Consider the following 13,928-nt stretch of genomic DNA (forward strand, 5'->3'; position numbering starts at 1 on the left):
ATGCCTCGATTTAGAGTCAAACAACCAATATCCACGGTGCTATTGATATGTGCCAGGTGCATTACTTCGTGAAAGCATAGAGTATCATCTACCCAAACCACAAACATGAGAAAACCACACCATCAATCAACCCAGTGCTAAATCGAACCGCAAACTCCTCAACCTTTATGCCATTCCTTTAAGACCGGTTTCTTATACACTGGAAACGCATCTGTTGACCTCGGAAGGAAACAACAAGGGCATGTCGCTAGCCATGTTCATCGCGAAGGGAGGTCAGCTTTCTAGGCCGACGCCTGAACAATCTTGAAGCCCTCCGAAACCAGCTTGGTGATATCCTCGTTCTTGTGCTGCAACAGCCCAAGCGCGAAGGCGACATCGTTCCACTGGCGCTCTGACTCGCAGCGTGGCAGACGGGCCGCCAGCTTGTCCGCGAGCTGCTTGGCATGTTTGTCCTAAGATGCGTATTAGCGGGCTAATCTAATCCAAGGTCTCTGAAGTCCGCGTGTCACGGCCAGTATCATGGGGCATTTTTGGCTTACCTTCTCCACAAACCCAAGCAGGAACTTGACAATGCGCCTGAAGCTCTCTTCCGCGAGCGCTTTCTCGGCCGACAGCAACGAGAACATATCAACAAAGTGGTTGTACACCGCGTTGTCTTTAGTAGACAACTCTGTGAAGAACATCCTAGCCAGGTCTGCGATGCGCTTGTCCTCATCCTCCAAGCACTTAGCCATCTCACCCAGCTGACCCTTCACCTTCACCTGTCCAGCCAGGATGAGGAAGGTCAGCGTCATCAAACACGTACGCTTGACCGAGGCCTCCTTATCGGCAAGTCGGCGGTATAAGAAATCCGTGTTCTCGTCGATGAGATGATTGAAGCAGACTGCCATGTCGCCCAGGGCGATGACAGCGTTGGACCTCACAGTCGCGTCAGGGGAACGCTCCATAATGGTGATCAGCAAAGGCAGGTTGGCCTCACAATACTCGGCGCTGACGCACATCAGCTTAGCCAGACATAATGTGGCAGCCGCTTGCAGGCCCTTGTCCTTGTATCTGGTATTGTTCGCGCAGATTTCGCTGACAAGTGGCCCATACAGGGCTAGGAGGGATTCAGGGCCATAGAGGAGCTCCCGCTCGCGGATATGCAGCATGGCTTCGGTGAAGTCGTCTTCGGTCGTGCCACCAATGAGGTCCAGTTCGTCCTCAGGCTCATCCTTATCCTTGCCGGCCACGGTGCCTATGGTTGATGCGCGGTTGTTCCTGCTGTTGCGGCGCGACTCGGCCTCGGCTGCCTTTTCAGCTGCAACGGCCTTCTCCTTTTCTTGCTTGCGGCGCTTGAAGTCCAGCTCGCATAGCTCAAGGTGAACGATCTGCTTGATAGCTACGTGGCCCACGATAAACAGAAGCTCAGACAGTGCAATGGCGTTGTCGCGCTTCACCTTTGCATTCTCTGGTTGCGTGGCCGGCTGCTGCGTGGCTGGCTGCTGTTGCGTTGGGGCCATAATAGTAGGCTCAGCACCGATACCGTCCTCACCTTCTTCCGCCTCGATCTTGGCCGATTGTCTGCTTTGTGATGATTTGTGCGAGTCTCTTGACGTAGGCCGGTCGTTGGAGTTCGACCGAGCGCGACCAGTAAATACTGCTTTCGTCTTGTGGCGGATGATCTCGGAGCAAAGCACATCGGGATGCTTCGAGATGGCATAGATCGCATTGATGGCCTGCTCAGCAACGCCGTACCATTCCTCGCTCTGGGAGGGAACATCTGTGATAGCAGCAAGTTTTTGGAGGACGGCGTGTTGATTTGGAAGTCGCGAAAACTTCACGCCGGATTCCTTTGCCTGTCGACCAGTAGGATTCAAGCGACGGAGCGCGATGCACGTATATTTGGCGAGCTGAAGATCACCACGCCCATGCGGCCCAAGACCGGTGCGAAGCATGGTCTCCATGTCACTGACCACGATTTCAGGGCTAGCAGTCGCCAACATGCCTAGCACAATGATGGCACCTCTCCTCTGCGTCCTGGAGATCTCACGTTTCTGCACGCCGTAGACCTGCCAGAGTTTCGAGATGACGAGATCGGGGATCATACCCTGCTTCATCATGGTCGCGAGGAGCTGCTCGAGCGATGTCAGCTCTGCCGGCGTAGCTCCAAAGGTCAGACTGATCATGTTCCGCGCAACAAAATTGGCAGCATCGTTGGGACTGAATGAGTCCGGGGCCTCAAAGAACAGCCGCTTGTAGCACTCAATAAGATGTGCCTGGACGCCCTTGCCTTCGTCACTGTTGCCCTTGGTCCAGATCAATCTTAGCATTCGGCGGATGCCCACTTTGTTCTGCTCGATGTTGTAGGCGTCGCCAACCTCGAAGTAGTCCATGGCCTCGATCACCTCGCTCTTGTTCTTGGATCCAAGCAACTGGCAGACGGTACCAGTTGCTTCATGCAGGACATCGATAAACTTGAGTGCTTCCGTGTAGTACCGTCGGGTCAGGGTGAGTTTCTCGATGGCTTCCGAGGTCGCAGCGTCCGCCTGGACTTTCTGGATGGCAGCGAGCTTCTCTTCCTCGGTCATTTCGGCAGGGTCATTCTTTTGCGGGGACGGCTCGACTTGCGTCGCCTCGTCCAGCAGCTGTTCATCCACGGTGACATCAGCTCTGCCCTGGCTGTCCATGTCAGGTGCTCCGGCCGGGGGCTTCAAGGCATCCAGCTCCTGGTCGACCTTGTCGAGGCGATCCTGCCAGTCTTTCCGAGCCAGCTGGTGACCATGCATAACAGTAAACGGATGTGTCTTGATGAGGCATCCCAACAGCTTGATGGCATTCCTTCTGACGTTGCTGCTTTTGTCTTCGAGACTTCGACACGCCAGCTCAGCCGCCTTCTGCCTCCTCTTGGGGAATTTTTGTTGGAGGTCGCAGAGCTTCACGTAGACCTGGATCGCCCTACAACGACAATAGGGGTTGATGTCGAGGAATCGCTCCTCCAGGACGTCGAAGAAGGCATTCAGCTGCGACTTGTAGTTCTCTCCCCGTTCTTCTTGTTTACTCAGGTAGACAAGCATGTTGCCGCATACCTCAACGAGGGCGCATCGAAGTGTGTAAGACTGGGTTGGTCAGCTCCATAATATACGATCAGTGGAACAGGGCCTGGGAACACATACCTCGCTGTCCAGCTGCTTAGCAAGCATCGTCATTTGCTTAATGACCAGCCTCGGTGCCAGCTCGGACAACTTGACCATGAAGGTAGAGACAGACTTGGGGCCCCGGGTGTCATTACTGTTGAACTCCTTGTTACTGAGCTCACGCAGTACTTCTTCCCCGAGCTGAGGGTAGTCGTATTGCTCTGCCAGGATGTGTAGGAACTCAGCCATCGGCTCGGACAGGTGCTCGAAGTAGGTCAGATTCTGGACAATCGAGATTTGTGCGGCTAGTAGACAAAGTCAGCAACTTTAACGCCGCCACCCCCACCGCCTTTATGGAGATTCTCACCATAGCCATGGCCGTGGTGCTTGACGGCGATACAAAGCACCTTGAAGGCGTGCATGCGGATCGTGGTGTTCTTGATTCGTTGCTCGCTCTCAAGGATCAGGTAGACCGGACGGGTGATCAGGCCGATGAAGGTGTCTCGTTCGGATGTTGTCAAGAAGATCTTGCCCAGTTTCAACCGCAGAACCTTGCACATCGTGTCGAGGGCTATCTGTAGCTGAGCAGCACTGTCCCAGTGGGCGTCCTTGTCTCCCGCGGCAGACTTCTTGCCCTTGGGTTTCCTGCCTCGAGCTATAGGTGCCGTTGACGACTTCTCCGCTGCCTTGGTCTCGACGCAAGAGATGGTCCATTGCAAAAGGAAGCCATAGATCTCGAGGAGCTGTTTGTGGTGGGAGAGGAGGTCCTGCTCGTCGGACTCGAGGTCGTTGTGGATGATGTCGGCCTCGGTGGACAAGCCGGAAGTGATCAGGTCAAAGACCTTGGAAAGCGCATGTGTAGGAAGGAATGAGGTATATCTAGAGAGTTGGAAAAGCTTAGAAACACGTTCCTGCAGGGCTGCAATAGGTATGCTTGGGTCTCGTCCTGGGTCTGGGTCTGGGTCTGGTTCTGGGTCTAAATCTGGACATAGATCTGGTTTCGGGTCCGGGTCTGGAGCCTGCTCTAGAGTAGGATCGGTACAGGATGTATCTGCGAAAGGACGCGTGCTCTTCCGCTTGGAGCGCGAAGACGCAGACGCAGACGCAGTGCTGATGAGGGAAGTTGAGGGGGAAAGGGAAATGGGGGCGCACTTGAGAAGGAACTGCAGTGAGTCGAAGTGCGCGCTGCGAGTGATTGCATCGGGGTTCCCGGCGACAGCGTCGATTATGGGGTTGAGGACGGGGTTGATGATGCCGTTGGTCAGGCTCTCTGGGTCGTTCTCGCAGTCGAACAATGCGCCATCTGCCTGCTCGGTGGGGATGGTGGCAGGGTCGCTCATGTAGAGCTTGAGCGCCTCGTTGATGTCGAAGTTGACGTTGTCCATCTTGATCGCCCGGTCGCCTGTTCAGACAGGCTCGTCTCGTCTCGTCTCGTCTCGTCGGCTGGGTATCGTGAAAGAGAAACAACAGTGGACAGAAAAAGTAAGGAACAAGGTTGCGACAAGTGTATGGAAAGGTGCCGTGGAGCTCCAGACACGGCGACGTGGTCACAGCTCGTGCGACATTCGAGGCGACAGCAACGTTGAAGATGCAAAGACGAAATCGGAATGTTGCGTGCGACTCGGCTCGGTGCAGTGGGCCTGTCTTTCTCTGTCTCTCTCGCCCGCAGATTGTTGTTGATGCGGGTGTTGACAGGGGTCGAGTCTGCGCGGGTGGAGGGGGGGTGGCACTTGTGGACGTGGGTGGTGCTGGGCAACGGGCTGCCCACTTCAGAGCTTTGTTTTGTTTGGGGCCAATGCGCGGGTGGGTTGCTGCTAAAGCAGACGCGTGTGGTGCGCATCGGTACCCCGCCAATTTTCCAGCCCTGCAAGATACTGCGTACAGCCGCGTCAATCGAAAGCACCACCCTCCCTGCAGGCTGCCAACACCGGTATTCCGAGCCCCATCCTTGCCATTGACCATCTCAAGCCCTCGTCAGTCGTCAATTGGACATTTACACACGTCTGGGCCCCTCCTGCCTGGCAATTCGAATCACTGGTGTGTCTTCCTGGCGCGTCCATTAGGAGCCGCTTCGCCGACTTAGCATCACCTTTTCCCTCTTCCTTTGGCCTCCCTCCGCCCTCTCTCCTTCACTGCCACTCAATCATGTCAGCTGCTGTCCGCCGCCGACAGCCAGATGATTTCCAGATCCACCAAGATGGCCCCTCGACAGAAGACACCGAGATGAACACGGATGCAGCTGGTGGCAGGGAGGAAGAGGACTATGCAGACGAAGAAGACCAGGAACACGATCAAGAACAGGGTCAAGAACAGGCGCAGGGAAATGATCAGGACGAGGAGGAACCTGAGCTTGACGAAGAGGACGAAGATGAGGACGAGTCAGAGGAAGAAGAAATATTAGACGATGATATGAGAAGGCTTCAAGACGCCTTCCCCGGCTTCAGGCGCAAGTACAAGCTCATCAAGAGGATCGGAGAAGGTATGTAGCGCCCAGTCCTCATGTTTCCACGTGCCACTCAATACTGACTGCTGCTTTTGCTTTTTCACAGGCACATTCTCCACCGTTTACAAGGCTGAAGACCTGCAGTACGACCGCTACGAGAACAAATGGGATGTCGACAAGGAGAACGAGAGGTGGACGCCGCCGCCCCTGAAGCGACACATCGACCGCAGCAGCAGCTCTGCGACAATCGACATGGCCTCGCAGCTCCCACCGCACACGGCTCGCCAGCACCGCACACGGTCACGATTCGTCGCCATCAAGAAGATCTACGTCACGTCCTCCCCTACACGAATCCTCAACGAGCTCGAGCTCCTCCATGACCTGCGCGACTGCCCTGCCGTCTGTCCCCTGATCACGGCTTTTCGAAGTACAGACCAGGTCATCGCCATCCTTCCCTACTTCCGCCACCACGATTTCCGGGACTACTTTAGGAACATGACCATCCCCGACATGGCCGTCTACCTGCGCTCGCTCTTCACGGCCCTGTCAGCTGTTCATCGAAACCACATCATACATCGAGATATCAAGCCTACCAACTTTCTCTACGATCCTTCAACGCAACGTGGTGTTCTTGTAGACTTTGGTCTCGCAGAGCGTGAAGGCGAGGATACTAAGCCTTGCTACTGCCACGAAGACCCGGCCGTCCGGAGGCAACGTCTGAAAGCAGCCGTTCTCGCCAATGGCGGTCCACATCACGGTTACCCAAAGAATGATACCCGTCCATCTCGCAGGGCCAACCGTGCCGGCACTCGTGGGTTCCGTGCGCCCGAGGTTCTCTTCAAATGCACTGAGCAAACCAGCAAGCTCGACATCTGGTCCGCCGGCGTCATCCTGCTTACGATTATGTCACGCCGGTTCCCGTTCTTCAACTCGGCCGACGATGTCGAGGCTATGATCGAGATCGCAACAATCTTCGGCCATAGAAGGATGCGCATAGCCGCGCAGCAGCATGGCTGTATGTTCGATACTAGCATACCCACTATTGGGCAGAATGGCTTTGACTTGGGCAAAATCATCATGTGGAGCACCCTGCGTGACGAAAAGAAACAGCCTTTCAGCGATGACGAGAGGATTGCCTTGGACTTCCTCGCTCGCTGCATGGAGTTGGATCCAAGCAAGAGGATCGATGCGGACGAGGCACTGGAGCACGAATTTTTGATGATGGGCATAGAGAGCCAAGGGAGCGAGGAGGAGGACATGGATGTCCTTCCGACGGACGAGTACTAAGTTGAGAATTAGAGGGATGAGGAAATGATTTAGGCGTTTTGGACCGTCTTGTTAAGACGTGTGTACCATTCAAAGTGTACAATTATGCGACGAAATCCGGCGTCTCTGGCTCGGCGGCGACGGCGGCATGGGCATGGGCTGGCGTTGGTCTGACTACGGTGCATAAGCAATCTCTTATGTACCGATGCCCCAGGTGGTAGGCGTTTGAGTTACATGATATACTAAACTAATTCTTGTTGATACAAAAATTCATGTCAAGTGTCAATTTCTACAGGCTACATTCGACCTGGCCGACGTCTCACAGGTGACAGGAATCAGCCGAACTCGTGCCGCCTCCATTTGAAAAACGCCCATTCCTTATGGTCTCGACATCACCAGCGCAACAAAATCTCGGCTAATGTTCAATTCATTATATGCTTAAGAACTATGTTACGAAAAACTCAAAAGAATCCTTTGCTCCCTTCAAAGGGCAGAAGTTGAGACTGGCATTCCAATGACAACAAAAGTAGTGGACAGGCAGGGTTTCAGGCATCACTGCAGCTTGTAAGTTGACCAAGGGTACCTCAGTATTAAAGCGCTATGCTAGTACAAGACTAATGTGCTTGAGCCGCTTCGGAATCAACATCACGCATGATACGTCAACCCAAGTCTCGCCAATCTATCTAGAACCTCATCCTGTCAACTACTGCCCGTACATCGATCTCGCAAACAGTGCATTCATCCATCCCACTTATTTCGATATCCCCTCATCATCCGGCACGACCGGGACGGCCTGGATAAGCAGCGGCTGCGGGTTGGCACAGGCGGAGGGGAAGGTGACGCTCAGGGGCAGCATGACGGACAGGCCGCAGGAGTCGGACTCCATGAGCTGGGTCCAGCCGCGCGAGCCGCAGGTCAGCAGCATGTCGGCGGTGTAGTCGATGGTGCACTTGAAGGGCTCGCGGAAGGGCGTGACCGTCTCGTGCCAGGCGATGACCTGGTCCGCGGGCGCCAGCAGGACCTGGCTCCACTGCGTGCGCAGGCCGAACATGAAGTAGGTGCCGAAGTAGGCGCCGTCGAACTCCTGGAACATGATGCCCGTCACGGCGTCCAGCGTCCATTCGGCCGCGTTGTCGATGTCGTCGGTGGGGAAGAACGGGGCGTTGTTCACAACGCCGCCCCCGGTTGGGTCGTCGACTGAAATGTACTGTCCAGCGTACGCTCCCCCTGTGATTCTGATGTTGAATGTCGGCCCCCTTGGGACAAAGGGGGTCGCTGATGGAGAACTTGACGACACCGATGATGGAGAAGAACTTGACGACACCGATGTGGAGGAGAGACTGGAAGACGTGGGGGCCTCCGTGATTGAGGGCTCCGAAGAGAAAGAAGTGCTTTCACTGCTAATGCTAGTGCTGATATTGAGGAAGGGAAGCGACGTGCTTGTTTCAAGGAATGGCGTCTCCGATGAAGTTGAAGACTCGAATGTAGTCGTCGATTCCACTGATGTAGTTGATTCCGCCGATGTAGATTCCGCCGATGTGGACTCCGCGGACGTGGACTCCGCTGATGTGGATGTGGATTCCACAGATGTAGTTGAATTTGCCCCAGATGTAGTTGCGGACTCCGACGCGGCGCTCGTGAAATTCGCAAATGGTGAAGTAGTTGGGAAGGAAAGTGTTGGCAAGGTAAATGAAAATGGAGTCGGGGTAGGAAGATCGATACTAGAACTTGTCGCGTTCAAAATGGGAAGACCCGTAAAGCTGGACGAGAAAGAGAATGGTGCTGAAGTGGGTAGCGTGCTAGCACAGTTGCACTCCGAAGATTGCTGCGGTGGTGGAGTGTTTATGCAGAACACAGGAGCTGAGACCGTGAGTGACATTGCGAATACCTCGTCCACCTGGATGGTAACAAGCACGGGAGACCCGCCGACAGCAAGGCAAGCTGGCTCTACGCCCGGGGCCACCAATATCGGGGAGGAGGAGGCGACAGCGCCGCCTCCAGGTGAAGTCGGTAGTACTGGTAGTGGTCGTGGTGTGATGAAGGGAGGCAGGGAGCTAGTAACGAAGCTAGGAAGGATGCTGGGAAGGATGCTGGGTTCGATGCTGGGTATGACGATGGCTTCTGTGGTGACTGGGACAAGAACTGTGTTCGTCACGACTGGCGGTGGCGCCGTGGTGATGGTGGGCCCAGCGTCGATACACGAACAAGCACTCTCGAAGCGGTAATTCACATCTCCATAGCAAGCCCGCACGATATAGGTGGGGATTGCTTCGGACGGGACAATGGTGCTAGCACTGATGAAAGAGCCACTGAGGGTAGTGATGGGTCCAGAACCGGACGTGACGGTCACTACGGTTGTCGATGGAGGGGGAACGACAGTCGTGACAAAATGCGCAAGGCATTCCTCGACGCCTGCAGGGTTCTGGTACATGGCTATTGGCTGTGATCAGTATATATTCTTTTTGCATAACACATCAGGTGCTTTTGAATTTTCTCACCTCTGTAACATTGGTCCTCGACACAAGCGGCCTCCACGCTCCGGAGCATCATGAGAGCAGCCAGTGCCAAAGGCAGCTTAAGGATCGCCATGATGGGCCGTAGATATTTTGGGCAGGGCTTTGAAAGATTGTGTGTTGCAGGTATGCAGACTTGTAGATTGAAACGATTGACTGATGGTAAAGATGTCCAAGGCGTTGCTGATGTTCACTTGGGATTATTGAGCACATGCAGAGCTCTTATATACTTGCATACACACAAGAACCGTCTACGACAAAGAGGCTGGCTTCATGGTGCATGTTGATGTGGATCAGTGTCTTGTATATCAAGCCACTTTGATCTGATCTTTGCAAGACTCACGATCGCACTTCATGCGCTCAGTTCAGGGACACAGGATGTTATAGCACTGAAACGGAAATGATATGTGCGTTCTGGACTCTCTAACATCTCATACCCCTTTCATCTAGCTACTGCCGGCATCGATCAACGCGAGCAAGACCTCCCAAGATCGACGCCGTGCAGTTCAAGGGAGTTCGTGTCTGACAAGTTTGTAAAAGGCTGGCTGAAAAAATATCGTCTTTCAAGTGGAAGATACCGTTGGACCTGGCAGGAGTAGCCGATATAAGTCAGCATCCAACGTCGGACTCCATACAACGGAGCTCTGGTCTCAAAATTAAGCCACAGCCGGGCGGGACGGGATGGCGTGGAATGTGAACATAGGCTTGTTCCAGACAGAATGGCTATTCCATGTGGGCCAAGGTTGCCCGAATGTCTCAATTCCCCCGCCTCCAACATTTCACGAGCCTATTCAGGGCGACATACATAGCCGTTGCGCCAAGTTCTGAGGTTAGGAAACAATCCAGTGTTGCCAGCGAGTGTCACCAATAACCAAGGGCTTTCAGATTAGACACTACTCAATTGTCCCTGGTAGAGAGAGTGCCTTTGCACACATACTCACCGCTTACCTACTGCAGCGTTCTTTGTTAATGTGCTTGAACCTGTCGGACGCTTCCGCCTCGCAGTCTTGCTTGTAGCAATTCTTACTCTTCTCGTTGGTTATGTAGATCTGGCGGCTTCACTTGGTACTCTTTTGACAGCTGTTTCTCGTCTTTCTCCCTGCGTCTCGTTATTTCCTGTGTCCTGAGCCTCTGCTGCGGGGTGCTAAGTCTCCATATCCTGAGCCCAGGCCGGTTGAGGCGCGCTCGGCAGGTGGTTCCCTTCGACGTTGTCGCACTTGCACCAAGTCTTGGAATATTCGAAGTACCCCCTCCCGTAACTGACAAAGACCTGGTCACCGGTCTGGATATCCTGGTTGGCAGTGTAAACGATCACACGACGCCTTCCGTACATCACAAGTTGCGCAGTGATGTTCGGCTTGCAGTGATGGTTCACGAAGCGGGTGATGTTGCCATACTGATAGGCTGATACGTCGGCGGCCTCGTTGAAGTAGAAGATGTATCTATCACCACCATGCAGCGTCATCAGAGGATGAAGCCTGCCAAGATACTCACCGATGATGGTTCCTCTGGGTATCAACTGATTAGCAAATGCCCCTTTGCCCATGGTTCCTGCATCTCTAATATCGCACATGTTCTTGCCGATATAGGCAATCACGTCGTGGAAGTAGTCAATACACAGTTGTCCTCTGCAAGCAATACCATCGTGCCCACACTATAGTGCTAATAGTTAGAAACCGATTATGACACGCATGCTTCTATTATCATGCTTTGGGTCTGTACTTACCACATAACAGGTTGCATTACTTGTATTCCGACCCAAAACGGTGTTAACAGTGGCTTGGCCACTAGGCCAGTCGTTCGAGTCTATAACATAGTCTGTGATTTCACGAGGATACGGAGGGGTTCCGAGTAGCGGCTGTGTACGTCCGTGCTCGTCTATCCATTCAAAAAGCGGAAGTGTCTTCGGGTCTGGTACTGTCACCATCTCTCGCTTGATCATTGGAAAATAGAGGAAAGAAAAAGTTGAAGCTGCCTGGCTTATTGTATTTCTTTGGTCGTTGTTGAAATTGTATTACAAACGCCGTCGATCCAGTCGAAGAGCTGCGTGAACGGGCGAAAATATTTGTACTCAGAACCTAGGATTTATCAATTTCTACGGCGCAAACGTGCAATTGCATTTCTATCTGCCATTGTGCAGACGCGTAGGTAAGAATAGAAATACCTTTGTTGGGCTGCGGCACATAGTGACCCTATCAATAGACACACACAAGAAAGCGCCATTGTAGTCTCTCACCGGACAAAGCTTTGATCTCTAATCTATTCCTTGTCGGACACTTTCATCTTAATGTACCAGCATATCTCGGGAACGTGTAAAGTTACCCATCTCGTCGCTGGCCATGTCGAGCGGACTGCATCATAGCCCAATCTTTGGTATCGATTTGAGTACCATGAACTGAAGAACCCCGGATATAGTATTTTACCCATGCCTCTTAAAGTCATTCAAAACTACTCGGCAGAGTATTTGTATTACTGCTTGCTTGGAGAAACTAAGTAGCTATAGCCCTTACAATTCCCACATCTCATCAAGCCAATCCGACCACTGCGGGCTGGGAACCTGAGTGGTGGCAGTGATGATAAGTAAGTCTCATGATAGATCAAGCTGGATGGCCAGACGGAAATCACCATGTCGGCGTCATGTTCCGGCATGTCATGAATTAAATGTAAAGCTCTGAAGGCCACACAGGGTGGAGACAGCATATAGGTAATGGCGTTGTGTGACTGCCTGGATATCACGGCCCTAGGGAAGGATGATACACACCGGCGCAAGGCGATTGCTCGGCGCGATTCATTTGGGCCAGAAATCAATACGGCCCGTGTGGGAGCTCCAGCCAGAAAGGTTGCGGGCCGCCTCGATGAGTCGAGCAAAAAGCTCAAACAAAGATGGGAAACGTTCTGCGTCATCGCCAGTCAAATCACATCACACAGTAACACACAGCAAACCATAGGGACCGCCTCGCAGCAGAGACATCACCACACCTCTCGATTCAGATGCGTCGCGTCGTTGGGTCTTTTTATCATTTCCACATTGGCCTTTATCTGACACAAGACATCCATCCTTATCCATTTGCCCCAGCTCTAGGTGGCGTCCACGGCCGTGGCCGCAGCTTTGCCCAGTGCTGTCTTTCACCGTCTAGAAGCATCCCGTCCCGGAGTGGCGTCGAACGCGTCGTGCACGTGCGTCGGTGTCTGTCCGTCTGTCACCGTTGTATAGTACATTTGTTTTTGTATCGAAAATTTAAAGGACAGGCCAGGCCAAGCCCGGGATTTAGTGAGCGTCGGGTTGGCTCAGGATGTACTCGACGGCCTTGTCGACTTTGGGAGGAGAATCGGGTTAGCTAGGGTTCTACCACTGTGCACCAAAAGCCATGGCTACTGCAAGCCGATGCCCGAAGTTGGGACTTTTGGTATGAGGAGGGCGTTTGCTTACCGGAGTGAATGGCATCTGCGTCCTTGTCGGGGATCTCAATGCTGAACTCCTACATTATATGCCCGTCAGCGCCTCGAACTCCAATTTGATCACAACCGGTAGCTGAGCTCCATATCGTGCAGGGAGGACTGTCATACCTCCTCGATAGCCATCACAACCTCAACAGTGTCCAAGCTGTCCAGACCCAGGTCGTTGGCGAAGTGTGCGGTGGGCTTGATCTGTATTGAGAACCCAATTTGTCAGTCGCAAAATATCCTATGGCTGCAGACCTTCTCCAAGAAGACGCATTGCTTCCTCGAGGGTACATACGTTGCTAGGATCGTTGACCTGCAAGACATCAAATTGTTAGCCAAAGCCCCAAAAGCAGCAGCCAGAGTCCTTCCTGTCCCATGCCGGGGCTCAAACACGCAAGCTTATTCCCGACCAGCATCTCAGAAGCAGGACAGGGCGGGCCCATAACACCCCGAAAACCCCGTCGGAGCACATTGAAGAAAGACGGTGTCGCATCGCTTGCGAAGAACGCACCTTATCAAAACCAGCGAGCAGGCTGGTGATCCGGCCCTCAACGTCCTCCTTGCTCAAGCCCGAGCCGGCAGCATAGCACCGGACGGTGGTCCAGCTGGCGACGCGCGAGATAGGGGCCACGGCCTTGCTGGCGAGGGCAGGTCTCGAGACGACGGAGGAGAAGCTGCGGCTGGTGGTGGCGACGACAGACCTGCGCGCGGCGGCGGAGGCGGCGGATCGGAGGACGGCTGTGCGGAACATTTTGACTGTGGTTTTCGTTCGGACGATTGACGGTGTGGATGGAGGTATCACGGTGGGTGTGGGGTTGGACTGGTGGTGTCGTCGGGAGGATTCAATTGCAGGGCAGGGCCGGGTGTCGTCGATGGGAGGAGCTCCGTTCTGTGCTGCAGCAAATGGCCGGGTCGATGATGATAAATTTCTCGCTTGCGAATGAGAGAAGAGGGACGGCACTGCTGGGTTGCTGGGGGGAAGCTTGGGTCACTCGCCGTTATGTCAGCAGTCTTCTCTGCAGAACTAGTGGTCTACGTACAGTACAGTATGAGCACTCTGGGTAAGGTACACCTACCTAAGGTGCAACGTAGGGAGACTACGGGAGCGTAGCAAAAGCTCCGGTTCCATCCGCCACTTGAACTTGA

General features: G+C 53.7%; 5 protein-coding genes across 5 annotated transcripts; 1 reads left to right on the forward strand and 4 right to left on the reverse strand.

The window, feature by feature from the left end:
- Positions 1-281: 281 nt before the first annotated feature.
- On the reverse strand, positions 282-4,501 carry J7T55_007673 (uncharacterized protein; the record flags this gene model as incomplete). The annotated part of the gene is made up of 4 exons (XM_053134565.1): positions 282-452; positions 540-3,098; positions 3,156-3,421; positions 3,484-4,501. The coding sequence occupies 4 exons, from the start codon at positions 4,499-4,501 to the stop codon at positions 282-284; spliced, it is 4,014 nt and encodes a 1,337-aa protein (XP_052987647.1).
- Positions 4,502-5,261: 760 nt separating this feature from the next.
- On the forward strand, positions 5,262-6,846 carry J7T55_007674 (kinase-like protein; the record flags this gene model as incomplete). The annotated part of the gene is made up of 2 exons (XM_053134566.1): positions 5,262-5,595; positions 5,666-6,846. The coding sequence occupies 2 exons, from the start codon at positions 5,262-5,264 to the stop codon at positions 6,844-6,846; spliced, it is 1,515 nt and encodes a 504-aa protein (XP_052987648.1).
- A 730-nt stretch (positions 6,847-7,576) lies between these two features.
- J7T55_007675 (uncharacterized protein) lies at positions 7,577-9,414 on the reverse strand (the record flags this gene model as incomplete). Its single annotated transcript, XM_053134567.1, has 2 exons — positions 7,577-9,258; positions 9,324-9,414. The coding sequence occupies 2 exons, from the start codon at positions 9,412-9,414 to the stop codon at positions 7,577-7,579; spliced, it is 1,773 nt and encodes a 590-aa protein (XP_052987649.1).
- Positions 9,415-10,482: 1,068 nt separating this feature from the next.
- Positions 10,483-10,884, reverse strand: J7T55_007676 (uncharacterized protein; the record flags this gene model as incomplete). The annotated part of the gene is made up of 1 exon (XM_053134568.1): positions 10,483-10,884. One exon carries the CDS (start codon positions 10,882-10,884, stop codon positions 10,483-10,485), a length of 402 nt encoding a protein of 133 aa, XP_052987650.1.
- Positions 10,885-12,606: 1,722 nt separating this feature from the next.
- J7T55_007677 (cyl carrier protein) lies at positions 12,607-13,533 on the reverse strand (the record flags this gene model as incomplete). Its single annotated transcript, XM_053134570.1, has 5 exons — positions 12,607-12,653; positions 12,769-12,817; positions 12,906-12,986; positions 13,078-13,095; positions 13,294-13,533. The coding sequence occupies 5 exons, from the start codon at positions 13,531-13,533 to the stop codon at positions 12,607-12,609; spliced, it is 435 nt and encodes a 144-aa protein (XP_052987651.1).
- Positions 13,534-13,928: the final 395 nt, after the last annotated feature.

This window comes from Diaporthe amygdali (assembly GCF_026229845.1).
Source record: "Diaporthe amygdali strain CAA958 chromosome Unknown NODE_46_length_305281_cov_63_574154, whole genome shotgun sequence".
NCBI lineage: Eukaryota > Fungi > Ascomycota > Sordariomycetes > Diaporthales > Diaporthaceae > Diaporthe > Diaporthe amygdali.